Source organism: Salmo salar, chromosome 11 (genome assembly GCF_965601325.2).
Source record: "Salmo salar chromosome 11, fSalSal1, whole genome shotgun sequence".
Lineage (NCBI taxonomy): Eukaryota > Metazoa > Chordata > Actinopteri > Salmoniformes > Salmonidae > Salmo > Salmo salar.
In genome coordinates this window covers 40,223,765-40,249,386 of record NC_138301.1, presented here as the reverse complement: position 1 = coordinate 40,249,386, position 25,622 = coordinate 40,223,765, and the positions used below count along the sequence as shown (strand labels likewise).

At 40.3% G+C, this 25,622-nt stretch overlaps 1 protein-coding gene and 1 pseudogene across 5 annotated transcripts; one reads left to right on the top strand and one right to left on the bottom strand.

Annotated features, from left to right (window-relative positions):
• Positions 1–399: 399 nt before the first annotated feature.
• LOC145850435 (uncharacterized) lies at positions 400–18,482 on the bottom strand. 4 transcript variants are annotated; one of them, XR_014379387.1, is made up of 16 exons: positions 18,304–18,482; positions 16,419–16,548; positions 14,916–15,072; positions 14,671–14,808; positions 14,233–14,384; positions 13,405–13,508; positions 13,020–13,212; positions 12,728–12,865; positions 12,494–12,637; positions 12,169–12,304; positions 11,925–12,075; positions 7,817–7,928; positions 6,919–6,982; positions 2,734–2,940; positions 1,843–1,988; positions 400–1,724 (listed from the first exon to the last, which is right to left on the bottom strand). XR_014379387.1 is itself a non-coding variant. In XM_082957912.1 (16 exons), exons 12-16 carry the CDS (start codon positions 7,855–7,857, stop codon positions 1,595–1,597), a joined length of 588 nt encoding a protein of 195 aa, XP_082814038.1. In that variant the 5' UTR covers positions 7,858–7,928; positions 11,925–12,075; positions 12,169–12,304; positions 12,494–12,637; positions 12,728–12,865; positions 13,020–13,212; positions 13,405–13,508; positions 14,233–14,384; positions 14,671–14,808; positions 14,916–15,072; positions 16,419–16,548; positions 18,304–18,481; the 3' UTR covers positions 400–1,594. The 4 variants fall into 4 exon arrangements, 2 of the variants coding, with proteins under 2 accessions (XP_082814038.1, XP_082814039.1); XR_014379388.1 differs by lacking the exon at positions 18,304–18,482 and adding an exon at positions 17,811–18,270; XM_082957912.1 differs by having other exon boundaries at positions 18,304–18,481.
• Positions 18,483–18,546: 64 nt separating this feature from the next.
• On the top strand, positions 18,547–25,589 carry LOC106562663 (ornithine decarboxylase antizyme 2-like; annotated as a pseudogene). Its single transcript, XR_014379389.1, has 6 exons — positions 18,547–18,858; positions 19,014–19,081; positions 20,509–20,654; positions 21,615–21,787; positions 22,907–22,992; positions 24,401–25,589. The product of XR_014379389.1 is annotated as an ornithine decarboxylase antizyme 2-like (transcript).
• The last annotated feature ends 33 nt before the right edge of the window (positions 25,590–25,622 follow it).

Below are 25,622 nucleotides of genomic sequence, written 5' to 3'. Positions count from 1 at the left end.
CAAGAATCGTATTATTTTATATAGAATATATGGAAACATATGTCCTATTTGAATAGTTTTTGCTTAATAGATCGTACCTCGCTCCTAATGTAGGTTATGTCCAATTTCTTCTTCAGCTTCCTCATCTCCAAAGACAGAACAGTTTCCATTTCAAAGAGCTTCAGACCAGCTTTACTCGTCTCTGGTTTGAAACAACACCCTCCTAAAAGACATGGAGGGTTTGAAACAATAACCTCCTAAAAGACATGGATGGTTTGAAACAACACCCTCCTAAAATCAAATTAATTTTTTTTTTTTTTTTTTTTTTATATAGCCCTTCGTACATCAGCTGATATTCTCAAAGACATGGATAGTTTGAAACAACACCCTCCTAAAAGCCATGGATGGTTTGAAACAACACCCTTTTAAATGTAACCTTTATTTAACTAGGCAAGTCAGTTAAGAAAAAAAATCTTATTTACAATGACGGCCTACCGGGGAACAGATTTTTACCTTGTCAGCTCGGGGATTCGATCCAGCAACCTTTCGGTTACTGGCCCAACGCTCTAACCACAAGGCTACCTGCCACCCCTAAAAGACATGGATGGATTGAAACAACACCCTTCTACAAGAAGACATGGATGGTTTGAAACAACACCCTCCTAAAAGACATGGATGGTTTGAAACAACACCCTCCTAAAAGACATGGATGGTTTGAAACAACACCCTCCTAAAAGACATGGATGGTTTGAAACAACACCCTCCTAAAAGACATGGATGGTTTGAAACAACACCCTCCTAAAAGACATGGATGGTTTGAAACAACACCCTCCTAAAAGACATGGATGGTTTGAAACAACACCCTCCTAAAAGACATGGATGGTTTGAAACAACACCCTCCTAAAAGACATGGATGGTTTGAAACAACACCCTCCTAAAAGACATGGATGGTTTGAAACAACACCCTCCTAAAAGACATGGATGGTTTGAAACAACACCCTCCTAAAAGACATGGATGGTTTGAAACAACACCCTCCTAAAAAGACATGGAGTGGATTCAGTTGCTTCATTGTTATAACTTGAAGCAAATATGTATAAAATACGACATTGTTATGTAGCTGCTCAAAAAACACCCAATGGCTGCCTCACATTTTATTAGACTGTAGACTGCTGTCATCTTCATTTAACCAAATGCAATTCAAACTTCCAAGGGAATGCAAACTGGCTGTAAAAGGATGCATCAAAATGAAAACCACACCACTAGTGATATAGAAAACAAGTAAGTCCAGATTTTAAACCCTTTACAACCTGTTACAAAATATACGTCAATTGTCATCTATATAACGATAAACTGTAATATTATGATATTGAATACTGACACGAAACACTTTTCCTTCAAAAAATGTTTTATCCCAACTGCAGTAAACTTCATGTCGAAACATTTTATGTTTTGCTTGCGTTCTTGTGTGCAGTCAGGCCAAAATAATATAACAATGAGAAATGATTCAACAAAATGCATTCATTCTGATTTTGTGTCCATATTTCAACCACAAGAAGACATCATGATGATGGCGTATGTCCACTGCTGGGATATAAACCAGAATCTCTTTAGACATTATACAGTACATGTTGCATTGCTGATTCCACGCAGCACGTTGTTGTCCACCTTTCCAACAACGATGGCATCAACAACAATGTTATGGCTCATCAGTTTGGTTGTGACAGCATCTGGTTCGGTCATTGATCTACGGATAGAATTATTAACTAATCAATCCAATCGAACAATACCTTTGTGTTAACGCAATGAATGTAACATCAAGGTAATCACTGTTTTACACACTGAAAAAGTATCATTCTATTTACCCATCATCATTCCCATCTGTGAGACATATGATGCGAAGTCTGCAGTCTGGAAATTGCTCTCCAACTTTTTTCAGTTGAGACATGCCACGTTTCAAGGCATCATACAGCACAGTGCATCCATTGGCCTCCAGATTGTGTACGTGTTCCTGTAAGTTCCAAAAATATCTACTAATATCTCTAATATTATGTGACGTTTGCAGATGCATGCTAAAGAATGATATCATGAATGCCACAAAATCCCTGATTGAATGGTAGCGTCAGCAACGCACACAAAAACTACAACATGGGGACAATTTGAAGCGCCTCCATACACATGCAGATCCTCTGAGTGTAAGGGGTGCGTAACTGGTGGCAGTGAAGTCAGACGCCGTAGAGCAGAACTAGGTAAATAGCCGGAGCAGTTTAATTCCAAAACCAACGGCATAAAGAAATAATCGACATGGGTACAAAACCCGACGCGCATCAGTACACATGTGCACAAGCACTTACAAACAAACAATACCACACAAAGACATGGGGGGAACAGAGGGTCAAATACACAATACGTAATGATGGAATGAAAACCAGGTGTGTGGGAAAACAAGACAAAACAAATGGAAAATGAAAAATGGATCAGTGATGGCTAGAAGGCCGGTGACGTCGACCGCCCGAATAAGGAGAGGGACCGACTTCGGCAGAAATCGTGACACTGAGTGCATCACGCTCATCTGTAACATGTACAGTGCTGCTCGTGGCAACATCATATTGCTGAGTCTCAGTTTCAGTCTTTAAAACAGGTTTGAGGGGAGTACGTATGTGATCTCAGTACAGTAAGTACTTGACTGGATCTTATTGAAATCACCCCCGTCGCTATTTTGCATTCATAAAATAGAAATTAGAAAATATATTTACCTTGAAGGTCTCCAGAGTCTCTGTAAATGTGTGGAGAGTTTTAACTGATGAGTCAAACTTCACCAAGCCAATGACATGATGAAAATTGTACGCCATGCTTCTAGTTGCGAAGTTATCAAAGAGCTGTTTAACAGCATCCAACCGTGTTATTTTGTCATCGGAATCATAGCATGACTCATTCATGGAGGAGCTTGAATCCACTAGCACCTAAAAGGATGGATGGAGAAGTATTATTTAGCTACAACAAAACGGAGGAGATAATCTAACTATTATATTGTATAACTTTGTTACATCAACATGGATCGTTTTTGGCTATCATCTTTATCATTCAAGGTATCTATCTGTAAGTAAGGCTGCTTTGTGTTTGCCAAAATTTGAGCCATAGCAGGGGGTCAAACTTGCCAAGTGTCAAAACTGACCTTAGCTTAGATGCAGAAATATAAATGATGCAAATATAAATAATTATATATCATATACACTACCGGTCAAAGTTTTAGATCACCTACTCATTCAAGGGTTTTTCTTTATTTTTACTATTTTCTACATTGTATAATAATAGTGAAGACATAAAAACTATGAAAAAACACATATGGAATCATGAAGTAACCAAAAAACTGTTAAACAAATCAAAATATATTTTATATTTGAGATTCTTCAAATAGCCATCCTTTGCCTTGATGACAGCTTTGCACACTCTTGGCATTCTCTCAACCAGTTTCACCTGGAATGATTTTCCAGCAGTCTTGAAGGAGTTCCCACATATGCTAAGCACTTGTTGGCTGCTTTTCCTTCACTATGTGGTCCGACTCATCCCAAACCATCTCAATTTGGTTTAGGTCAGGTGATTCTGGAAGCCAGGTCGTCTGATGCAGCACTCCATCACTCTCCTTCTTGGTCAAATAGCCCTTACACAGCCTGGAGGTGTGTTGGGTCATTGTCCTGTTGAAAAACAAATGATAGTCCCACTAAGCCCAAACCAGATGGGATGGCGTATCGCTGCAGAATGCTGTGGTAGCCATGCTGGTTAAATGTGCCTTGAAGTCTAAATAAATCACAGACAATGTCACCAGCAAAGCACCCCCACACCATAACACCTCCTCCTCCATGCTTTACGGTGGGAAATACACATGCGGAGATCATCTGTTCACCCACACCGAGTCTCACAAAGACACGGCGGTTGGAACCAAAAATCTCAAATTTGGACTCCAGACCAAAGGACATATTTCCACTGGTCTAATGTCCATTGCTCGTGTTTCTTGGCCCAAGCAAGTCTCTTCTTCTTATTGGTGGTTTCTTTGCAGCAATTCGACCATGAAGGCCTGATTCACACCGTCTCCACTGAACAGTTGATGTTGAGATGTGTCTGTTACTTGAACTGTGTAAAGCATTTATTTGGGCTGCAATTTCTGAGGCTGGTAACTCTAATGAACTTATCCTCTGCAGCAGAGGTAACTCTGGGTCTTCCATTCCTGTGGCGGTCCTCATGAGAGCCAGTTTCATCATAGCGCTTGATGGTTTTTGCGACTGCACTTGAAGAAACGTTCAAAGTTCTTGAAATTTTCCGTATTGATTGACCTTCATGTCTTAAAGTAATGATGGACTGTTGTTTCTCTTTGCTTATTTGAGCTGTTCTTGCCATAATATGGACTTGGTATTTTACCAAATATTTTTTACATTTACATTTTAGTCATTTAGCTGACGCTCTTATCCAGAGCGACTTACAGGAGTGAATGCATACATTTCATTTCATACATTTTTTTTCTGTGCTATCTTCTAAATACCGCCCCTACCTGGTCACAACATAACTGATTGGCTCAAACGCATTAAGAAGGAAAGAAATTCCACAAATTAAATTTTAAAAAGGCACACCTGTTAATTGAAATGCATTCCAGGTGACTACCTCATGAAGGTGGTTGAGAGAATGCCAAGGGTGTACAAAGCTGTCATCAAAGCAAAGGGTGGCTACTTTGAAGAATCTAAAATCTATTTTGAATTGTTTAACTTTTTTGGTTACTACAGGATTCCATTTGTGTTATTTCATAGTGTTGATGTCTTCACTACTATTCTACATTGTAGAAAATTGTAAAAAAAATTAAGAAAAACCCTTGAATGAGTAGGTGTTCTAAAACTTTTGACCGGAAGTGTATATCATTAATTATATATTAATGATCACAAATATGTATGATATACAGTTGAAGTCGGAAGTTTACATACACCTTAGCCAAATACATTTAAAAACTCTGTTTTTCACAATTCCTGACATTTAATCCTAGTAAAAATTCCCTGTCTTAGGTCAGTTAGGATCACCACTTCATTTTAAGAACGTAAAATGTCAGAATAATAGTAGAGAGAATGATGTATTTCAGCTTTTATTTCTTTCATCACATTCCCAGTGGGTCAGAAGTTTACATACACTCAATTTGTATTTGGTAGCATTGCCTTTAAATTGTTTAACTTGGGTCAAACGTTTCAGGTAGCCTTCCACAAGCTTCCCACAATAAGTTGGGTGAATTTTGGCCCATTCCTCCTGACAGAGCTGGTGTAACTGAGTCAGGTTTGTAGGCCTCCTTGCTCGCACACACTTTTTCAGATCTGCCCACAAATTTTCTATAGGATTGAGGTCAGGGCTTTGTGATGGCCACTCCAATACCTTGACTTTGTTGTCCTTAAGCCATTTTGCCACAACTTTGGAAGTATGCTTGGGGTCATTGTCCATTTGGAAGACCCATTTGTGACCAAGCTTTAACTTCCTGACTGATGTCTTGAGATGTTGCTTCAATATATCCACATAATTTTCCTTTCTAATGATGCCATCTATTTGTGAAGTGCACCAGTCCCTCCTGCAGAAAAGCACCCCCATAACATGATGCTGCCACCCTCGTGCTTCACGGTTGGGATGGTGTTCTTCGGCTTGCAAGCCTCCCCCTTTCCCACCAAACATAACGATGGTCATTCTGGCCAAACAGTTCTATATTTGTTTCATCAGACCAGAGGACATTTCTCCAAAAAGTATGATCTTTGTCCCCATGTGCAGTTGCAAACCGTAGTCTGGCTTTTTTATGGCGGTTTTGGAGCAGTGGCTTCTTCCTTGCTGAGCAGCCTTTCAGGTTATGTCAATATAGGACTTGTTTACTGTGGATATAGATACTTTGTACGTGTTTCCTCCAGCATCTTCACAAGGTCCTTTGCTGTTGTTCTGGGATTGATTTGCACTTTTCGCACCAAAGTACGTTCATCTCTAGGAGACAGAACACGTCTCCTTCCTGAGCGGTATGACGGCTGCGTGGTCCCATGGTGTTTATACTTGCGTACTATTGTTTATACAGATGAACATGGTACCTTCAGGCGTTTGGAAATTGCTCCCAAGGATGAACTAGACTTGTGGAGGTCTACAATTTTTTTTCTGAGGTCTCGGCTGATTTCTTTTGATATTCCCATGATGTCAAGCAAAGAGGCACTGAGTTTGAAGGTAGGCCTTGAAATACATCCACAGGTACACCTCCAATTGACTCAAATTATGTCAATTAGCCTATCAGAAGCTTCTAAAGCCATGACATAATTTTCTGGAATTTTCCAAGCTGTTTAAAGGCCCAGTCAACTTAGTGTATGTGAACTTCTGACCCACTGGAATTCTGATAGTGAATTATTGTCACGCCCTGACCTGAGAGAGACGGTTTATTTCTCTATTTTGTTAGGTAGGGTGTGGGGTGGGCATTCTATGTTTTGTATTTCTTTGTTTTGGGCCGAGTGTGGTTCCTAATCAGAGGCAGCTGTCTATCGTTGTCTCTGATTAGGAATCATACTTAGGCAGCCTTTTCCCACCTGTGTTTGTGGGTAGTTGTCTTCTGTTTTGTGTTTCTGCACCTGACAGAACTGTGCACTTTCGTTTCCCTTTGTTATTTTTTGTTCGAGTGTTTGTTTGATTTAATAAACAATCATGAACACGTGCCACGCTGCACCTCTCTACGACAGTCGTTACAATTATAAGTGAAATAATCTGTCTATAAACAATTGTTGGAAAAATTACTTGTGTCATGCACAAAGTAGATGTCCTAACCAACTTGCCAAAACTATAGTTTGTTAACAAGAAATTTGTGGAGTGGTTGAAAAACAAGTTTTAATGACTCCAACCTAAGTGTATGTAAACTTCCGACTTCAACAGTTGATCAGAATATCTTGAATTACCAGTATGGCCTCTTTAGGAGTCCTGGTGGTCATGAAGGTCAGGTCACTTCTGATGTCTCTCATTCTGAAGAGAAATGAAAGACATCCCATCAGGAATAAAAGGGACATGGAACATCACGTCTGGCATTATGAGCTGTAGCTGCAACTAGTTTACCATAGAAATATAACCCACTTCTGAGTTTCCATAGATACAACTATACTATGGACTGTAGTGCATTTCATTTGTTCATTATTAAAGCCATTCAGCCCTGTACCCCAGCTTTTAAATAATGAATCTGGTTATGCTGCCAGATAACCTACATTATACAGCATTTCACAAGTCTGAAGATTAGTAAAGCACATTTCACTTTTCATGTCCATTACACTTTAACAGGAGGAGGTAGAACAGGCTTCAAGCTAGAATCAGTAGTTGCTGCATCCATTTTTGGACTCATCAATTAATGATATATACACATTTATTTGTGAAAAATATAAATGCCTCATGAGCGTAGTTCAACTGTCATATCCCATCTGAACCCAACATATAAGATTGTTTTACTCCCAATGTAAAAAAAAAAAAAAGTGAACAAATACTGTATAGCCTCAGAACATGGTTAAAACTATCATTTTGATGTCATGGATGGTTATTCCATCCACACATAGCACTCGCTCTGAATTTGAGAGTGGTTACATTACTTCAGGTCCATCCCTCAGCTTTTTACCAAAACACAGGTGGGTGACTGCTTTGTTATTGTTTCAATGAAGGATTCCAGCTTTAAGGCCAGAAGTTTGATGAAGATGATAGTTCAGTTCATGAATTGATCAAATGTTTTTCTTCATGAACAGACCACCAGTTATTGTGATGCTTCATGTCATCGCAAACAAAGTATTTGGCACATTTTCAGATGGAGGTACTTACGCATTTGCCAACTCGTCCACATTCAACGTTTTGAATTTCATAGCTAAGCAATCAAAAACGTCGATATCCTGAGGAGATCCTTTTTGTTTACAGATGTAAACACCAAGGTTATCTGTCAAGGAGAGGCATTTGTTAAAATACAACAAACAAGTATTTCTCCAAAAACAACCTGCAACCAATCATTAGATGACAACCAAATGACGATAATAGTCCAGCTTTTACAATAACGAGACAGCCGAAGCAGAACGTTTATATTCTTCTAAAACGGATCATAAATAAGCAGAGCCCACTCAAAAACAAACACTTATGTTTCAGAGCACACAGTAAAGTTTCAAGTGTTTCAAATATTTACTGTGTGTTTTTGTTCTACTTGACTTTATAGTACTACTGATATTGATTACTGCATCGTTGGGAAAGAGCTTGCAATTAAGTCATGTCACTGTATTTGTGCACGTGACAATAAAACTTGAAATGACACCAACACAGACTATGAGGCGTCCTTCAAGAGGCCTGGGTTCAGTCCAAAATATCACACATTGGATAACTTGAGTTAATTATTTCCCAATAATTATTTTAGATTTGCAAATTTATGCTAACATCCTACCCCCTAAGGACATTTAAATAGATTGCAGGAATATCTAAAACATTGGCCAAATTCAAACGGAACGTCCATGAGACATTAGGAAACAAGGCCCAGTACTTTGTTGACTACACACTTTCTTTACCCAACCGTGGGACAGACTGTGTTTGTTGCCAGACTCGGGGCTCTGACTCTCTATTGGTTACACTGACTTTTGGCCTCCCATCCTTTTCTAGCCACCTCTCACCGGCTTTGTATTCATGTTACCTGATGAAATTGCTGTACAATATGATCTTGTGCCATCTGATGCACATTCAGATGTCATAAATCAGCACTGCAGAGCTCTCCCTGTCCTATGCCATGCCTTGATTGTATTACTGTTGATGATATCTGGAATGTGCATGTACACCCTGGCCCATCTACAGCTGCTAGCCCCAATTCTGACTTGTGCTCTGATATCTGCTTCACTGATTTCTGCTCTCGTAAAAGCCTGGGTTTTCTGCATGTTAACACTAGAAGCTTATTTCCGAAATGGATCAAGTGTGAGTTCACAGCTCCAATCCAGATGTGTTGGTAATTACTGAGACGTGGTTAAGAAAGAGTGTTTTGAATACTGATGTTAACCTTTCTGGTTATAACCTTTTTCAGTAAGACAGATCTTCCAAAGGTGTGGGAGTGGAAATCTTTACCAAGGATCACCTTCAGTGCTCGGTTGTCTCCACCAAGTCTGTCCCCAAACAATTTGATTTGCTGGTTTTAAGCATTAAACTTTCAAATAGTTCTTTGTTGACTGTTGCTGGGTGCCATCGTCCATCAGCACCGGCCTGTACCCTACCTGCCCTAAGCTCTCTCCTGGCCCCTTACACTAGGTCTGAATTTGTCCTGCTAGGTGACCTAAACTGGGACATGCTTAAACTACCTGACAAAGTCCTAAAGCAATGCGACTCCTTAAATATTTCTCAGATTATCAACAATCCCACAAGGTATGACTCCAAACACCCAGAAAAGGCTACTCTCCTCGACGTTATCCTCACAAATAATCCTGATAGGTATCAGTCTGGTGTTTTCTGTAATGACCTTAGTGATCACTGTTTTACAGCCTGTGTTCATAATGGCTGCTCAGTGAAACGACCTGTCCTGATTTGTCATAGACGCTTGCTAAAAAACTTTAATGAGCAAGCCTTCCTTCATGAACTGGCCTCTGTGAAATGGTATAGAATCAGCTTGATCCCCTCTGTCAAAGACACTTGGACCTTCTTTTTTAGATATTTTCAGTGGTATTGTTAACAAACACGCCCCCATAAAGAAAATGAGAATTAAAAACAGGTTCAGCCTCTGGTTCGACCGTGATCTGGCAGAGTTACTCCACCTCAAGAATTGCATTTGGCGAAAGGTTCGGCACACGCATACTCAAGCTGACTGGCTCTCGTTCAGGCAAATAAGAAATAAGTGCACTCAGGCTATCCGGAAGGCCAAAGTTAGTTACTTTAAGGAGCAGTTCTCTCTCTGTGGGTCTAACCCCAAGAAGTTCTGGAAAACAGTTAAAGACCTGGAGAATAAACCCTCCTCCTCACAGCTGCCATGTCACTTAATGTTGATGATGTGGTTGTTACTGACAAGAAGCACATGGCTGAGCTCTTTAATCACCACTTCATTAAGTCAGGATTCCTATTTGACTCACCCCTGCCTCCTTGCCCGTCCAACATTTCCTCATCTTCCACCCCTTCTAATGCGACTATCCCCGATGCTTCTCCCTCTTTTTCCCCTGCCCTGCTACAAAGTTTCTCCCTGCAGGCAGTCACTGTGTCCGAGGTGCTAAAGGAGCTGCTTAAACTTGACCCCAAAAAACCATCTGGGTCAGATGGTTTAGACCATTTCTTCTTTAAGGTTGCTGCCCCTATCATTGCCAAGCCTGTCTCTCCTTTCTGGGGAGGTTCCCATTGCTTGGAAGGCAGCCACAGTTCACCCTTTATTTAAAGGAGATCAAGCTGATCCTAACTGTTATAGGCCTATTTCTATTTTTCCCTGTTTATCAAAAGTGTTGGAAAAACTTGTCAATAATCAACTGACTGGCTTTCTTGATGTCTATAGTATTCTCTCGGATATGCAATCTGGTTTCCGTTCAGGTTATGGATGTGTCACTGCAACCTTAAAGGTCCTCAATGATGTCACCCTTGCCCTTGATTCTAAGCAATATTGAGCTGCTATTTTTATTGACTTGGCCAAAGCTTTTGATACGGTAGACCATTCCATTCTTGTGGGCCGGCTAAGGAGTATTGGTGTCTCTGAGGGGTCTTTGGCCTGGTTTGGTAACTACCTCTCTCAAAGAGTGCAGTGTAAAGTCAGAAAATCTGCTGTCTCAGCCACTGCCTGTCACCAAAGGAGTACCCCAAGGCGCAATCCTAGGCCCCACGCTCTTCGCAATTTACATCAACAACATAGCTCAGGCAGTAGGAAGCTCTCTCATCCATTTATATGCAGATGATACAGTCTTATACTCAGCTGGCCCCTCCCTGGTTTTGTGTTAAATGCTCTACAACAAAGCTTTCTTATTGTCCAACAAGCTTTCTCTACCCTTAACCTTGTTCTGAACACCTCCAAAACAAAGGTCATGTGGTTTGGTAAGAAGAATGCCCCTCTTCCCACAGGTGTTATTACTACCTCTGAGGGTTTAGTGCTTGAGGTAGTCACCTCATACAAGTACTTGGGAGTATGGCTAGACGGTGCACTGTCCTTCTCTCAGCACATATCAAAGCTGCAGGCTAAAGTTAAATCTAGACTTGGTTTCCTCTATCGTAATCGCTCCTCTTTCACCCCAGCTGCCAAACTAACCCTGATTCAGATGACCATCCTACCCATGCTAGATTACGGAGACATCATTTATAAATTGGTAGGTAAGGGTGCTCTCGAGCGGCAAGATGTTCTTTACCATTCGGCCATCAGATTTGCCACCAATGCTCCTTATAGGACACATCACTGCACTCTATACTCCTCTGTAAACTGGTAATCTCTGTATACCCGTCGCAAGACCCACTGGTTGATGCTTATTTATAAAACCCTCTTAGGCCTCACTCCCCCCTATCTGAGATATCTACTGCAGCCCTCATCCTCCACATACAACAGCCGTTCTGCCAGTCACATTCTGTTAAAAGTCCCCAAAGCACACACATCCCTGGGTCGCTCCTCTTTTCAGTTCGCTGCAACTAGCGACTGGAACAGACTGCAACAAATACTCAAACTGGACAGTTTAATCTCAATCTCTTCATTCAAAGACTCAATCGTGGACACTCTTACTGACAGTTGTGGCTGCTTTGTGTGATGTATTGTTGTCTCTACCTTCTTGACCTTTGTGCTGTTGACTGTGCCCGATAATGTTCGTACCATGTTGTGTTGCTACCATGCTGTGTTGTCATGTGTTGCTGCCTTGCTATGATGATTTTTATTCGACACTTAGCATTATTATCAACACATATATTTATATAGAACTTATTGTGTGATAAAAGCAATGTAAAGAGGAATCATACATACTTTTGGCCAGTCACAAGTCCAGATGAAGCCCACTTAGGGAATGTTTTGATGAATGGAGGCAGACTGAGCAAAATCCTTTCAACATCAGAGGCTCTAGACATTGAAGTCTCTGTTAGGATCTCCACAGAGCAGTTTGGGATTCTCTCTCCATCTTAACAATGGGAAAACAGTATATCATGCAATTAAAGATCATGCTACATAAAACTATTAAAAAATGCTGAAGATTGCTGATGTTTAGTTTTACCTTTGATTTTCTGCAGAACATACTCTCTTTCAAAGACATCTGGTAACCCAGGTACTCGAACTGGGTCGCAAAAACGTTCTCCAGGTTGAGAGTTCAAGACTATCGGTACATAGACCTCATGTTGTGAACTTTCTTTCTAGGGTAGATAGAAAGGTCAAAAGTAATTATCACACATATATATGTGTGATATATGTACACAGTGTTATGCCTGTAAAGTCTAGGTGCAGTATCTCAATTCACCATTTAAGTTATTTCATAACGTGTTTCAGTAGGCTACAGTAGAAACAGCTTTAATCAACAGCATCTCAAAAGACAATGGGCACACCTTTGCTTCAGATAACAAGTAGGCCCAGCACACTGGTGCATTCTCAAAAACCTCAGAGTCTTCAATGATTTTGTCACCTCTTCTTTTGTGGAGGCTTGGCAACAGCTCTCTGAAAAGATTGTACAATCCTTCAACGATAGCAACCTAAAACAAATGTATACATTTTATTAATACATTTGTGGACATATTAAATGATATTATATTTATATGCTTTTGTGACAAAATATATATCACCTTCTGGGTCCTTGTTCCAACCTCATTTCTGCACAACAGCTGATGCAAACTTTGGGCCAAAGGATTGCACCCACTGAGCTTTCGAATGTATGCAGTCACTTTGTTTAATCCATCTCCAGAACGTTCTTCTCTATCGTTCTGTAAAGATTAGGGGGAAAGCATCGAATGTGTTATAGCAGGGGACGAAGTCCACATCAAAACCAATGAGACAAGCAAAGGAACCCTGTTGCACGCTTGGCCTGAGCATGGTCAAACATGACAAGACAGTGTAATACATTTTGGAATATCTCACAATGGCATAAAGTGAAGAAAAGAAAGCCCTGAGTCCTTTCTGGGATTGTTGCACTGAGGATACGACATCATTGAAGTAGAATTCCATAGTGTCTGGATGCTCATCAGGGAAGGAGGACAAAGAAAAGCCCACTGTTGACTCCTCATTGATTCCACAATCTAGTAAAGTCTGTCCAACTCCACCGTGTTCACGTCTGCAGAAACATCAATAATGACTTAATAATGATGGCTTATCATGGCTAGTGATGCTTTGTGAAAGAAAACGTATTGATACCATCAGTAGTCAAAACATTAGATGTGCTGGGGTTTTAAATGTATGTGTATTTTATGCTATTAAATGTATTACAAATTCCTTAATGATTAAATGAATTAATGAACATAATTACTAGTAATGGAGGACATGTGCTGGGATTCCACTTTCACCAGAGAGCTTCTGTCTCAGATCTCGTAATGTGTCACTTGCCAAGTCCACCTTGACCTCAAAGTCTCCCTGTTGATGAAAAGTTTTCATATAAAAGTATTAAAGGTAGACGCAGCAGGATGACGTAGATGCACAAAGTAAACAGCATAGTGGGTGAATTAAAGAGTGCAAGGCAAGACTTCTCAGCTGTTTTGGTCCCATAACTAACGCCTTGTAGCAGATACTGTGCGTGACAAAGAAAATGATCTCCACTACCTGTACCCCCGCAGATTGACTCGGTACCGGTACCCCCTGTATATAGCCTCCTTATTGTTATGTCATTTTCTTGTGTTACTTTTTGATTTCATCGTATTTATTATTTAGTAAATATTTATTGAACTGCGTTTGATTAATTAAGGGATTGTAAGTAAGCATTTCACGGTAAGATCTACACCTGTTGTATTCGGCGCATGTGACAAATAAAATTTGATTTGAGCAAAGTATTGCATCGCGCTCATCGCAATATTTGCAGTGCTGCTCTTGGCAACATCATTTCGCTGAGTCTACCTTTAAATAAAGGACAGCAATGATTTACGAAGAAATCCAGGGATCACACCCTTTCATACACACAGGTTTGGGAAAATGTAGGCTACAGTAATAGCTGATTTGTGCTTTATCCGGAATTCAGTGTGTACGGTAACAAACACAGAATGTGGCATTGAAAAAACTTCCCCCCACTTCACCAGTCAACGTGTAACCATCTGTGTATGGAACGCAGATCCAATAGAGTACACCAATGTAAAGATGAATTCACCTTGAGCATGATGTGGCATCGAACATTATCCTCTCATGTCATGTCAGTCATCTCTTGCAGTGTCACTAGCAGGGCTTGTCTCACGTTCTCCTTGGGTGTAAACATGGCATAGAGCTCACTTCCATTTTCAATGTGCCTGTCTTTCAAAGACCCTAATGGGTGAAATAGAAGATGCATGTCAACACAAGGGATGGTCCATGTCATTACACAAGCTTCTTTTCACTCAGATTATACTGAAGTAGACAAGAATTACCAACCCTTTCAAATGGACGTATACAATGATTTGTATCATTATATACTGTAAAGTGTTGTACCATGCAAATATGTCTTAGAGGCTACATGCATTTGATTGTATAGCTGTGATACAGTTATGGGGCCAAAAATGATGGGAACTGAGTGAAATAAGAAAACTATGCAAACTGTATCTGGTTAACTGACATGTGTTGAAGAAAGGATCATCAGTTAGAGGCATTCCCTCAACTGTGTAGAGGCACACAGCTTTAGAGTTCTCAATGCCCTCTTGGTGACAGATCCTTAGCATCAGACCTTCAACTGTGTTTGTAGCAGGATCCATGTCTGCATTCAAAATTGTACAAAAGGGAGTAAGGATAGTTAGTGATGTGATGCTTTTGATTTCTCCCCTCTTTCCTATAAGGACTACATAAAGATGGTGTATGTCTCACCTGTGATCTCTTTCAGCTCAGGACAGTGGGGGTATGTGTACCACAGTCGGAAAGACTCCATTGGTTTTTGTACAGGCATCGCTTGCTGTGGCGCTCTGAGTCTTCGGATGAAATCTTTCATTTTTTTCAAAACAATTCTTCTCTACTTGACTGAAACCTGTTAGCAAATTAGGGGCATTGGACAAGTTGAATGCATGTCTATGGTGAGTGAGACAACCAATTATTATTTTATTTTTTTAAATAGTGAATTTACATATGACCAATCAGAACAGTTTACATATGACCAATCAGAACAGTTTACATATGAACAAGCAGAACAGTTTACATATGAACAATCAGAACAGTTTACATATGACCAATCAGAACAGTTTACATATGACCAATCAGAACAGTTTACATATGACCAATCAGAACAGTTTACATATGACCAAGCAGAACAGTTTACATATGACCAATCAGAACAGTTTACATATGACCAATCAGAACAGTTTACATATGACCAATCAGAACAGTTTACATATGACCAATCAGAACAGTTTACATATGAACAATCAGAACAGTTTACATATGAACAAGCAGAACAGTTTACATATGAACAAGCAGAACAGTTTACATATGACCAATCAGAACAGTTTACATATGACCAATCAGAACAGTTTACATATGACCAAGCAGAACAGTTTACATATGACCAAGCAGAACAGTTTACATATGACCAAGCAGAACAGTTTACATATGAACAAGCAGAACAGTTTACATATGAACAATCAGAACAGTTTACATATGAACAATCAGAACAGTTTACATATGACCAAGCAGAACAGTTTACATATGAACAATCAGAACAGTTTACATATGAACAAGCAGAACAGTTTACATATGACCAATCAGAACAGTTTACATATGAACAATCAGAACAGTTTACATATGACCAAGCAGAACAGTTTACATATGAACAAGCAGAACAGTTTACATATGAACAATCAGAACAGTTTACATATGAACAATCAGAACAGTTTACATATGAACAAGCAGAACAGTTTACATATGAACAATCAGAACAGTTTACATATGAACAATCAGAACAGTTTACATATGAACAATCAGAACAGTTTACATATGAACAATCAGAACAGTTTACATATGAACAATCAGAACAGTTTACATATGAACAAGCAGAACAGTTTACATATGACCAATCAGAACAGTTTACATATGACCAATCAGAACAGTTTACATATGAACAAGCAGAACAGTTTACATATGACCAATCAGAACAGTTTACATATGAACAAGCAGAACAGTTTACATATGAACAAGCAGAACAGTTTACATATGACCAAGCAGAACAGTTTACATATGACCAATCAGAACAGTTTACATATGAACAAGCAGAACAGTTTACATATGACCAAGCCAAACTGTTTACAGAGGAATAATGCAGTTGTTGGCATGATGGGATACTTTAAATCACCCGAGTCAGTAACCGGTCTGTGACCTTACCCATTTTGTCTAAATCTTCACCATTTACGCCATCGGTGAAATCTCTCTCATCTTGGACACCCAAAGAGAGGAATTTGTGATAGTAGGCGTCCAGTCTGTGCTGCCGGAGAAGGTTGTATATTGTATCCATCTGAAAAGAACAATCAGGTCAGACATCAAATATTTTGAGAACTTGTTTTGGCAGAAGACTTTTCCTCTCAACCAAATAATGCTCTGCACCAAGAAGAAGAAATAACGTTCCTAGTTTGTAATTCACTTGAGAAAAACTAAGAAAGAATGGGGATTGTATAATGTCAATGTCTCTTTATTCTCTAGAGAACTGGCGTTTCTTCACAAACTAAAATGTTTATTTATTAGTGTTAATTTAAATGTATGAATATGCCTCCAACCTGCACTGCACACCTTAATCACTGGATATTTACTTAGTAATGGCTGTGACAATAGCTTTGACTGTTTGTTGGCCCGTTTAAGTCCTCTGCCTCATGTTCTGGAGTAGCCAAACTGAGTTTTATTAAGACATTACACATATAGCTCTGGAGCCGCTCACACACCTGGGGTGTATTCACTAGGTACCAAACAGAAGCAAATGGAACGAAATGGGGAGGGACCTAACTGAATTTGTCCAATAGAAACTCTTATTTTTCGTTGCAAAACGTTTTGGACCAATGATTACACAACTGATTAAACATATTGCATTCTAAACTGAAGCCCATGATAAGCAGTTTTAGGAGTCAAGTGTGTTGGTAGAGTGTGGCAATAAAGTGCGTCAATCAGACCCCTGGGGATGGTTGTTCAAAAGTTATCTGATTGCATTACCCCTATCGGATAGGATTAGAATAGTTTTTTTTACAAAACTGAAAAATTGGATTCTGATCCTCCGGATAGGGATAAGGAATTGGTCATCCAATCTGACCTTTAAATCATGGATTTTAGGTCATTTTTCAAAACTCAAAGGTAGTGATTAGGATAGTTTTGATCCCAAAAATCTGGATTATCTCGATTCCACTAGGAGGGTAGATTTAGAAAGGTGAAAGGCACTACAACCAAGAAATATCAATGTAACTCAGGGGAGGTTTATCAAAAACGTTCTTCCATCTGAAAACCAAAGGTTCATTATGTTAATGCCCTGAACAAGGCACTGTTCCCCAGTAGGCCATCATTGTAAATAAGAATGTGGCTTGCCTAGTTAAAAAAAAGGTAAAAAAAGAAATAAAATTGACCACAGTATAGGTAAGCCAATGTGGTGAGTTGTTATATTGAGAAGTGTCAAATAAATACATCCATTTACTTACAAGTGAAATGCAGGCTCTACTATTGTGAATCAAGGTATCTTATTCATGTGGTTTAACTCATGTATGTTTCTCTATGACAATGAAGAAGTAGTAACACAACCTGTCCAGTAGATGGCGAGGTGTAGGCCTGTTCAAAGCACTGAACACCTGGATTCTGTGACCTTGATATTGTAGTATCCGGATCAGAATGATCCTATCCAATTATTTTCTGGAAAATCGGCTCAAAAACAGACAGATCGATTTGGTCCTGGATAGCAAAAATGAGGATTACAGAATCCGGATCCTTCTGATCCCCCAAAATGTTTTGAAAAACCGTCCCAAGGACTGGAGTTTGCCCATCCCTGGTCTGGAAAATGCTAGGCTATGCCTAAACCAAGCCTTCCGTTGGTCTGGTGTGCATTAGTATTACCGGTCTATATGACATGTCATTCTTTTTCATGTTGACATTATGAATCAATTATATTAAATGTTACAGTGAGTTTAGCTGGCTAAATATGACAACTGAGCGTGCGCTAAAGTGAGCTAGCTAACATCGTCAGGCCCTGCCAAGTAATAATGGACAACTTTTCCAGGAACTGTGCAATAATACTCACATTTACACATTGAAGGCCTGCCATTGGGTGACAGGAGCTATATAGCTATGCCTACTCAGTCGGTTACATTTACACTACGAAGACTTTTGATAGCTGGGTTCAGCAGCTGCTCGTCTTCAATACAGTGTCGAAGTTTTTGGGGAACTTTTTTGTAACTACGTTTTGATTTCCGCATTTCTAGACTTTTTTTGTAACTACCTTTCGATTTCCGCATTTCTAGACTTTTTTTGTAACTACGTTTTGATTTCCGCATACACTTGTTTTACTGTTAGGTGTTGTAGCACCATCTGCTGGAGATGTGTCGGATTGCTCACCAGGGAACTGCTGTCAGGATTCCAGTTTGTCTTTACACGGTGCACACAGGCGAGTCCGACAGCAGTCCAGTTCCATCTGCGCTGCCCTGCAACAGAAAAATAGGACCGTCTTTAGGACTACTAGGCGCTTCACGGATGGTGAATTATTCTGCCGAACGTCTATTGAATAGCCATTGTTTTGGTTGTAAGGAAATTCCCTTTTCATATTTTTTTATTTTCTCATGTCTGCCACTGAAGAGAGGTAAGAGTTCCTGATATTATTGATGGTATAATTTGCGGAGCAGATTGATTACATGATTTGGACAACATTTAGCAAATATATTAATTAATATTGCAAACTTAATGTATGGTGAAATATGCTGCTGTCTAAAAACAGGAATATCTTACTTTCTACAGAGCAACAACACTTTTGCAGCTATTCTGTTGGTGTAATTCCTACAATAATTAATGCTGTTTTTTTAAGGGTGAGATTGTGCACTTCTTCAACAGATTGTTCTATTACAGATAGCTAGCTACTTAAAGTGATTGTTATTTGAAGTTTAAAAAATCTATATATCCTGTGACCTGTGTATCTGATAATAATGACTCGTGTAGGTCACCAGGTATAATATCCAATTTGTGAAACGTACATGCATTCAAAACAGGGATAAGGCCAACATCTGTAGACAGTCTGAAACCCGTGTTGCCCAGTGTTCCTCAAAACAGTGCATCATGCATGCCTCAGGAATCACTTTTATTGACTACTGGCTCAACAGCTTCATTTGAATGATTAATGAACCACTATCCAATGACAAAATATCAATAGCAAATCCATCTCCATTTTACATCACTGTAACATAGTTTTGTTCTTTGCATAGAGCAGTTTCTTTGCATCATTTTTTTCCTTCAGTCTCCTTTTTTAAACGTTACAAGCATTTCGCTACACCCGCAATAACATCTGCTAAACATGTGTATGTGGCCAATACAATTTGATTTGATTCACAGCACATAGTAGGGCTATGCGAATCTCTGCCACAGCACAATTCCAGCCACCGGATCTGTCCCTGTTACACAACCGCTCCTTTATGCAGACTCCTCCCCCCTAGAGAATTAGATAAGCCACTCAGAAATAGTACCCTTGCTTGAATGGATAGTAGACTCTCTCCTCCCACAGTGCAGCACACTAAGATGCTGTTAATAATATGTGGATGGTCAGTTAGATAGCTAGATGGACCTGAGCCCTACTTTTCTAGAAAGTTCTATAGGTGTCTTGTTGTGATGTGTTTTCAGTATACAGCACAGGAGGTTGGTGGCACCTTAATTGGGAAGGACAGGCTTGTGGTAATGGCTGGAGCGGAGTCAGTGGAATGGTATCAAATACATTTGTTTGAAGCCATTCCATTTGCTCCGTTCCAGACATTATTATGAGCCTTCCTCCCCATCAGCAGCCTCCACTGGTATATAGGTCAGGTTAGAGGTTACATGTCCACTAGCACACACTAGGTCATGGTTTCCTAGCCAGGCTCTTAATTCCTGACCTAATTCCCTCTCTGCCAGTGAGCTGTAAATAATGAGTTTTTTAAAGGTTGGTTTAGTACAATAATAGAACCATGCTATAGTTTTGAGTGTGCATGCCAAATGTGGGGTGTTTTGAGTGAACAAACTCTGCTGACATTCTTCATTACATTTTGAATTGGAAGTACAATAGGCTACGTAGCTTTAATCCCAGCCTGCATATACAGTACAATAGCACTCTGAGGTGAAAGGCTTTTTTTGGTCAGGCTAGTGTCTCTACTGTTTTTATTTGAACTGGTACCCTATGCTAACTGACCATCCTATCCAAAGCCACTTATATTACAATAACTTTAGCATGACTTACCCAACCTCACCTTGTTGCTCTGTGTACCGCCAGTCCCATGTTGGTGTCGTATATGGGCTGCTCCAAACGCCAGGCTCCAGGGCCTCTGTGGTGCTCCTGACGCCCCTCACCCACCGCTGAAGATCCCAGGTGGGCGAGGGACTGGCATGGATCCCCCTCTCCATGTGCTCCTTCACAAAGTGAGTCCCTATAGGGCCCCATCCCAATAGCCAAACAATGTATTCTTCCTCCATTGAAGTTATCAATCAAAGATCTGAGAGAATAGGATTGGTTAAAGCAATGGGGTTAGAAACTTGAATTTCACTAATCCAAACACATAGGTCATAAGGGAAGAAATTAGGAAGGATGTCTGTTTTAATAACCATGAGGATTTTCCAAAGATGAATGTAAAAAATTTGCTAATTTTGTCAAAAGATACATTGCATCTTACTGTTTAGCTTTATAGCCAGAAGCCCACAGGCCCTTCACTTGATCTATGCTCCATCTACCATTTGAGAGACTGCAGTCGGTTTACATGGTCTTTTTAGCTACTTGTTAACATGTTCAGGGATGTGGGTCACTGTGTCAGGCGCCAAAACCCACTCTCATTAACCCAGAAAGCTAGTGAACCACAAAATGACACGAGCCCAAAGACACTCAGCATTCCTACACACACCCAAAAGCATGCTCTTAAAGTTAGGTTAATCCTTGCTACTTTTAGTAGTGAACAAGTGACCCTTGTACACAAGGACAAGTTTCATCCTAGACTGCCTGGAATGACTCAAAATGGGAGAACAACCAGAGAATGGCTTGAATATCGCTATGTGTAATTTACAGGTTAATATCGCTATGTGTACAGGTGAATGTCGCTATGTGTATAGGTTAATGTCAGTCACTGTGTCAATCAAACAGCAATGGTGAAGAGAGTAATTCTGCTGGAGGTCCATTGGTTAGAAAATATTACGCTCATAGGCAATAATCATAACAACAGGAATCCCTTATTTGAGATAGATGCTAGATCAGGCTAAAGTGTAACCTACCTAGTTCCCAGATAGAAAGCTGACAAAGACATATGTTATGGGTCGAAACCTTGTCCATCTAATAACTGTGGAAGTTCTATATCGAACAGTGTGCCAACACGTTTTGCATCCCTCTCTAAGGATGGAAGGCTGACAGTGACCCAGGTGACCTCTGTGCATGGATCTCTCCCCATCCTGCACTTTCACTACCAGCTGAGCGAGCAACGCAATGCATGCTGGGAGACTATGTTCACCCCAGACAGCCTCTTCCTGGAGATACCAGAGGGGTCACTCCCTGAGGGCAGCAAAGAGGGGTGAGGAGGAACTGCCATCTATCCTCGCTGGCTTTATAGTCATGCATACATACACCTGTTATAACCATGCATTATGCCATCAGTAAGGCTGGAATTAAGTCTAAAAAAATAAATTTTAAAGATTTTAAATGAAAAAACGTGCACTTTCAAACAACAATAAATTATTATTTACAATGACGGCCTACCAAGAGACAAAAGGCCTCCTGCGGGGACGGGGGCTGGGATTAGAAATAAAAATGTAGGACAAAACACACATCACGACAAGAGACACCACTACATAAAGAGACCTAAGACAACAACACAACATGACAACACAGCATGACAACACAGCATGGCAGCAACACAACATGACAACATGGTAGTAGCACAACACGGTGGCAGCACAAACATGGTACAAACATTGTTGGGCACAGACAACAGCACAAAGGGCAAAAAGGTAGAGACAACAATACAGCACCTGAAGCAGCCACAAGTGTCAGTAAGAGTGTCCATGATTGAGTCTTCAAATGTAGTGATGGAGATAAAACGGTCCAGTTTGAGTGTTTTTTGCAGCTAGTTCCAAATGGTACAAAACATCTAGCCACTCAAGAGCGGCAGAACGGGTGTTGTATGTGGAGGATGAGGGCTGTAGTAGATATCTCAGACAGGGGGAGTGAGGCCTAAGAGGGTTTTATAAATAAGCATCAACCAGTGGGTCCTGCGACGGGTATACAGAGATTACCAGTTTACAGAGGAGTATAGAGTGCAGTGATGTGTCCTATAAGGAGCATTGGTGGCAAATCGAATGGCCGAATGGTAAAGAACATCTAGCCGCTCGAGAGCACCCTTACCTACCAATATATAAATTATGTCTCCGTAATCTAGCATGGGTAGGATGGTCATCTGAATCAGGGTTAGTTTGGCAGCTGGGGTGAGGAGCGATTGCAATAGAGGAAACCAAGTCTAGATTTAACCTTAGCCTGCAGCTTGGATATGTGCTGTACTGGGTGGAGCCCCAGAGGACTACTTTGGGAGAATCCTGTATATTACAGTGTACATGAGTATGGAAGGGAACACAAAGGAGCAACACTTACATTTGAGATACACCCCTATCTTCTTTCCCCTCTTCTCTCTTATCAGACTCACCAGTCTCCTCATGTTCTCGGAAGAAAAGTTAGGAGTCAGCCATGTGTTTCTGTGGTTCTCCAAAAGCAGAGTGGATCAAGGTATGTCGAAGTCTAGACACATTTTCTTTAATGTGTACTGTATACATCTGGCCCTTCTTTGGACACTGTGTTAACAAACCTCCAAACAAGCTTCAATGCCATACAACACTCCGTCTGTGGCCTCCAACTGCTCTTAAAAGCTAGTAAAACTAAATGCATGCTCTTCAACCGTTCGCTGCCGCACCCGCCCGCCCGACTAGCATCACTACTCTGGACGGTTCTGACTTAGAATATGTGGACAACTACAAATACCTAGGTGTCTGGCTAGACTGTAAACTCTCCTTCCAGACTCATATTAAACATCTCCAATCCAAAATTAAATCTAGAATCGGCTTCCTATTTCGCAACAAAGCCTCCTTCACTCACGCCGCCAAACATACCCACATAAAACTGTCATTTGTCATTTACAAAATAGCCTCCAACACTCTACTCAGCAAACTGGATGCAGTCTATCACAGTGCCATCTGTTTTGTCACCAAAGCCCCATAAACCACCCACCACTGTGACCTGTACGCTCTCGTCGGCTGGCCCTCGCTACATATTCATCGCCAGACCCACTGGCTCCAAGTCATCTATAAGTCTATGCTAGGTAAAGCTCTTCCTTATCTCAGCTCACTGGTCACGATAACAACACCCACCCGTAGCACGCGCTACAACAGGTATATCTCACTGGTCATCCCCAAAGCCAACACCTCCTTTGGCTGCCTTTCCTTCCAGTTCTCTGCTGCCAGTGACTGGAACGAATTGCAAAAATCGCTGAAGTTGGAGACTTATTTTTACCTCACTAACTTTAAACATCAGCTATCTGAGCAGCTAACCGATCACTGCAGCTGTACATAGCCCATCTGTAAATAGCCCATCCAATCTACCTACCTCATCCCCATATTGTTTTTATTTACTTTCCTGCTCTTTTGCACACCAGTATTTCTACTTGCACATCATCAGCTGCACATATCACTCCAGTGTTAATTTGCTAAATTGTAATTACTTCGCTACTATGGCCTATTTATTGCCTTAAGTCCTCACGCCATTTGCACACACTGTATATAGACTTTCTTTTTTTTCTATTGTGTTATTGACTGTACACTTGTTTATTCCATGTGTTGTTTGTGTCGCACTGCTTTGCTTTATCTTGGCCAGGTCGCAGTTGTAAATGAGAACTTGTTCTCAACTAGCCTACCTGGTTAAATAAAAATGTTTTATGTGCTTTATATTAGACACATTCAATTAGTTGAATGATTTATTGATAAAAATGAATGTCACGTTAGTGACCTCTAACCTTACTGGTGTTAAAAAAAAACCATCAGGAATAATGCAAAGTGCACACTAACATTGAAAAAGGGAAACTGAATTTAGAGACTGTCTGAACAGTCACGTTAACAATCCTATGTTTTCTACGTCTTTTCAGCACTCCTTACCAGGACTTTCCACTACATAGGGTTTGAGATTGTGAAACCAGGCCACCCGCTGATACCACCCCGAGCAGACCTTGTGTTTTTGGGCTACTCCATGAGTCCAACATGCCCAGAGTCAGAGGAAGATTGATGTTTGGGTTGATCAGGAGGGGATCACTCATCTGTTGCTCTGACCCAATAGTCTCTTTTCCATGCCTACCTGACCTTTGTTTTTTTCCTGTGGTGGTGATAGGAAACAAGGAAAGGAAGCTATTTAAGCATATTGGGACAAGATCTCTCTGTTCCTCTCTGCACTTCTCATATGTACTGCTGTAGTCATGACAGAGAGAAAGCCATTCATTCTGAAGACCTCTTTGGTGATAGAACCTTCAAGGAGATAACCAAAAAGATTGATCCTATTAGGCAGCTGCGTTCTTGACATCTTGCATGTTGTCGCCTGTGTGGCTCAGTTGGTAGAGCAGGGTTGTGGGTTCGATTCCCCCGGGGAACAGTATGAAAAAAAAAATATGCACTCACTACTGTAAGTCTCTCTGGATAAAAGCATCTGCTAAATGACTAAACTGTAAATGTTGCCACAGCTTCTAGTACAAGTGGGACACTCAGTGCTAAAAAATATTAACTTAAACTCCACAGTGCAGCTAAAGGTGAGGGACTGTAACAATATAAAACTAGTGTACTGGAAGAGGGGGCTAAGGGCAATATGGCACATAATATTGGAATCTAGATGTCTGGATAATTAAATTATGGGTACGCTTTCAGGACTATTTTTTTGACTGAATCGCTGCAACATGTATTTTAAAGTGCAAATGTCTCCATTGTCTTGAATTGAGTGATTGATCCATGTAAACTCCCATTATTGACATGCAGACTTCAAGACTAGTTAAGTCAGTGACAATACATCCCTTAACTGTAATGTTGCTCGCACTTACAGGTTTAGCGGAGGTCAGGGGAGCACTTAATACATACTGTGTACTGGACTCACTTTCCATTCTGTTGAGAAGATTAGGCTGCACGTGTGAAAGCAAGAACCTACATTCCACTATAGCTGATTCAACTTACGTACTATGCACACACTCTTCCTACTTTTTATACTATTGTGTCCTAGAATTGCTATATACATTTTAGATTTCCATGTTCATGTATTGACACTAAAGATGGAATAAAATTCCTGTGTTCTTGTCAGTATTGTGTTTTGGCACTTAACACTAGTTAACA

Coding starts and splice junctions, on each gene's coding strand:
- LOC145850435 (XM_082957913.1), bottom strand. CDS start 7,857: ATGAAATTCAAAACGTTGAATGTGGACGAGTTGGCAAATGC. Junction 2,941..6,918: donor CTCCTAAAGAGGCCATACTG/GTAATTCAAGAT, acceptor CCATCCTTTTAG/GTGCTAGTGGATTCAAGCTC. Junction 1,725..1,842: donor ACAGATGGGAATGATGATGG/GTAAATAGAATG, acceptor TTCTATCCGTAG/ATCAATGACCGAACCAGATG.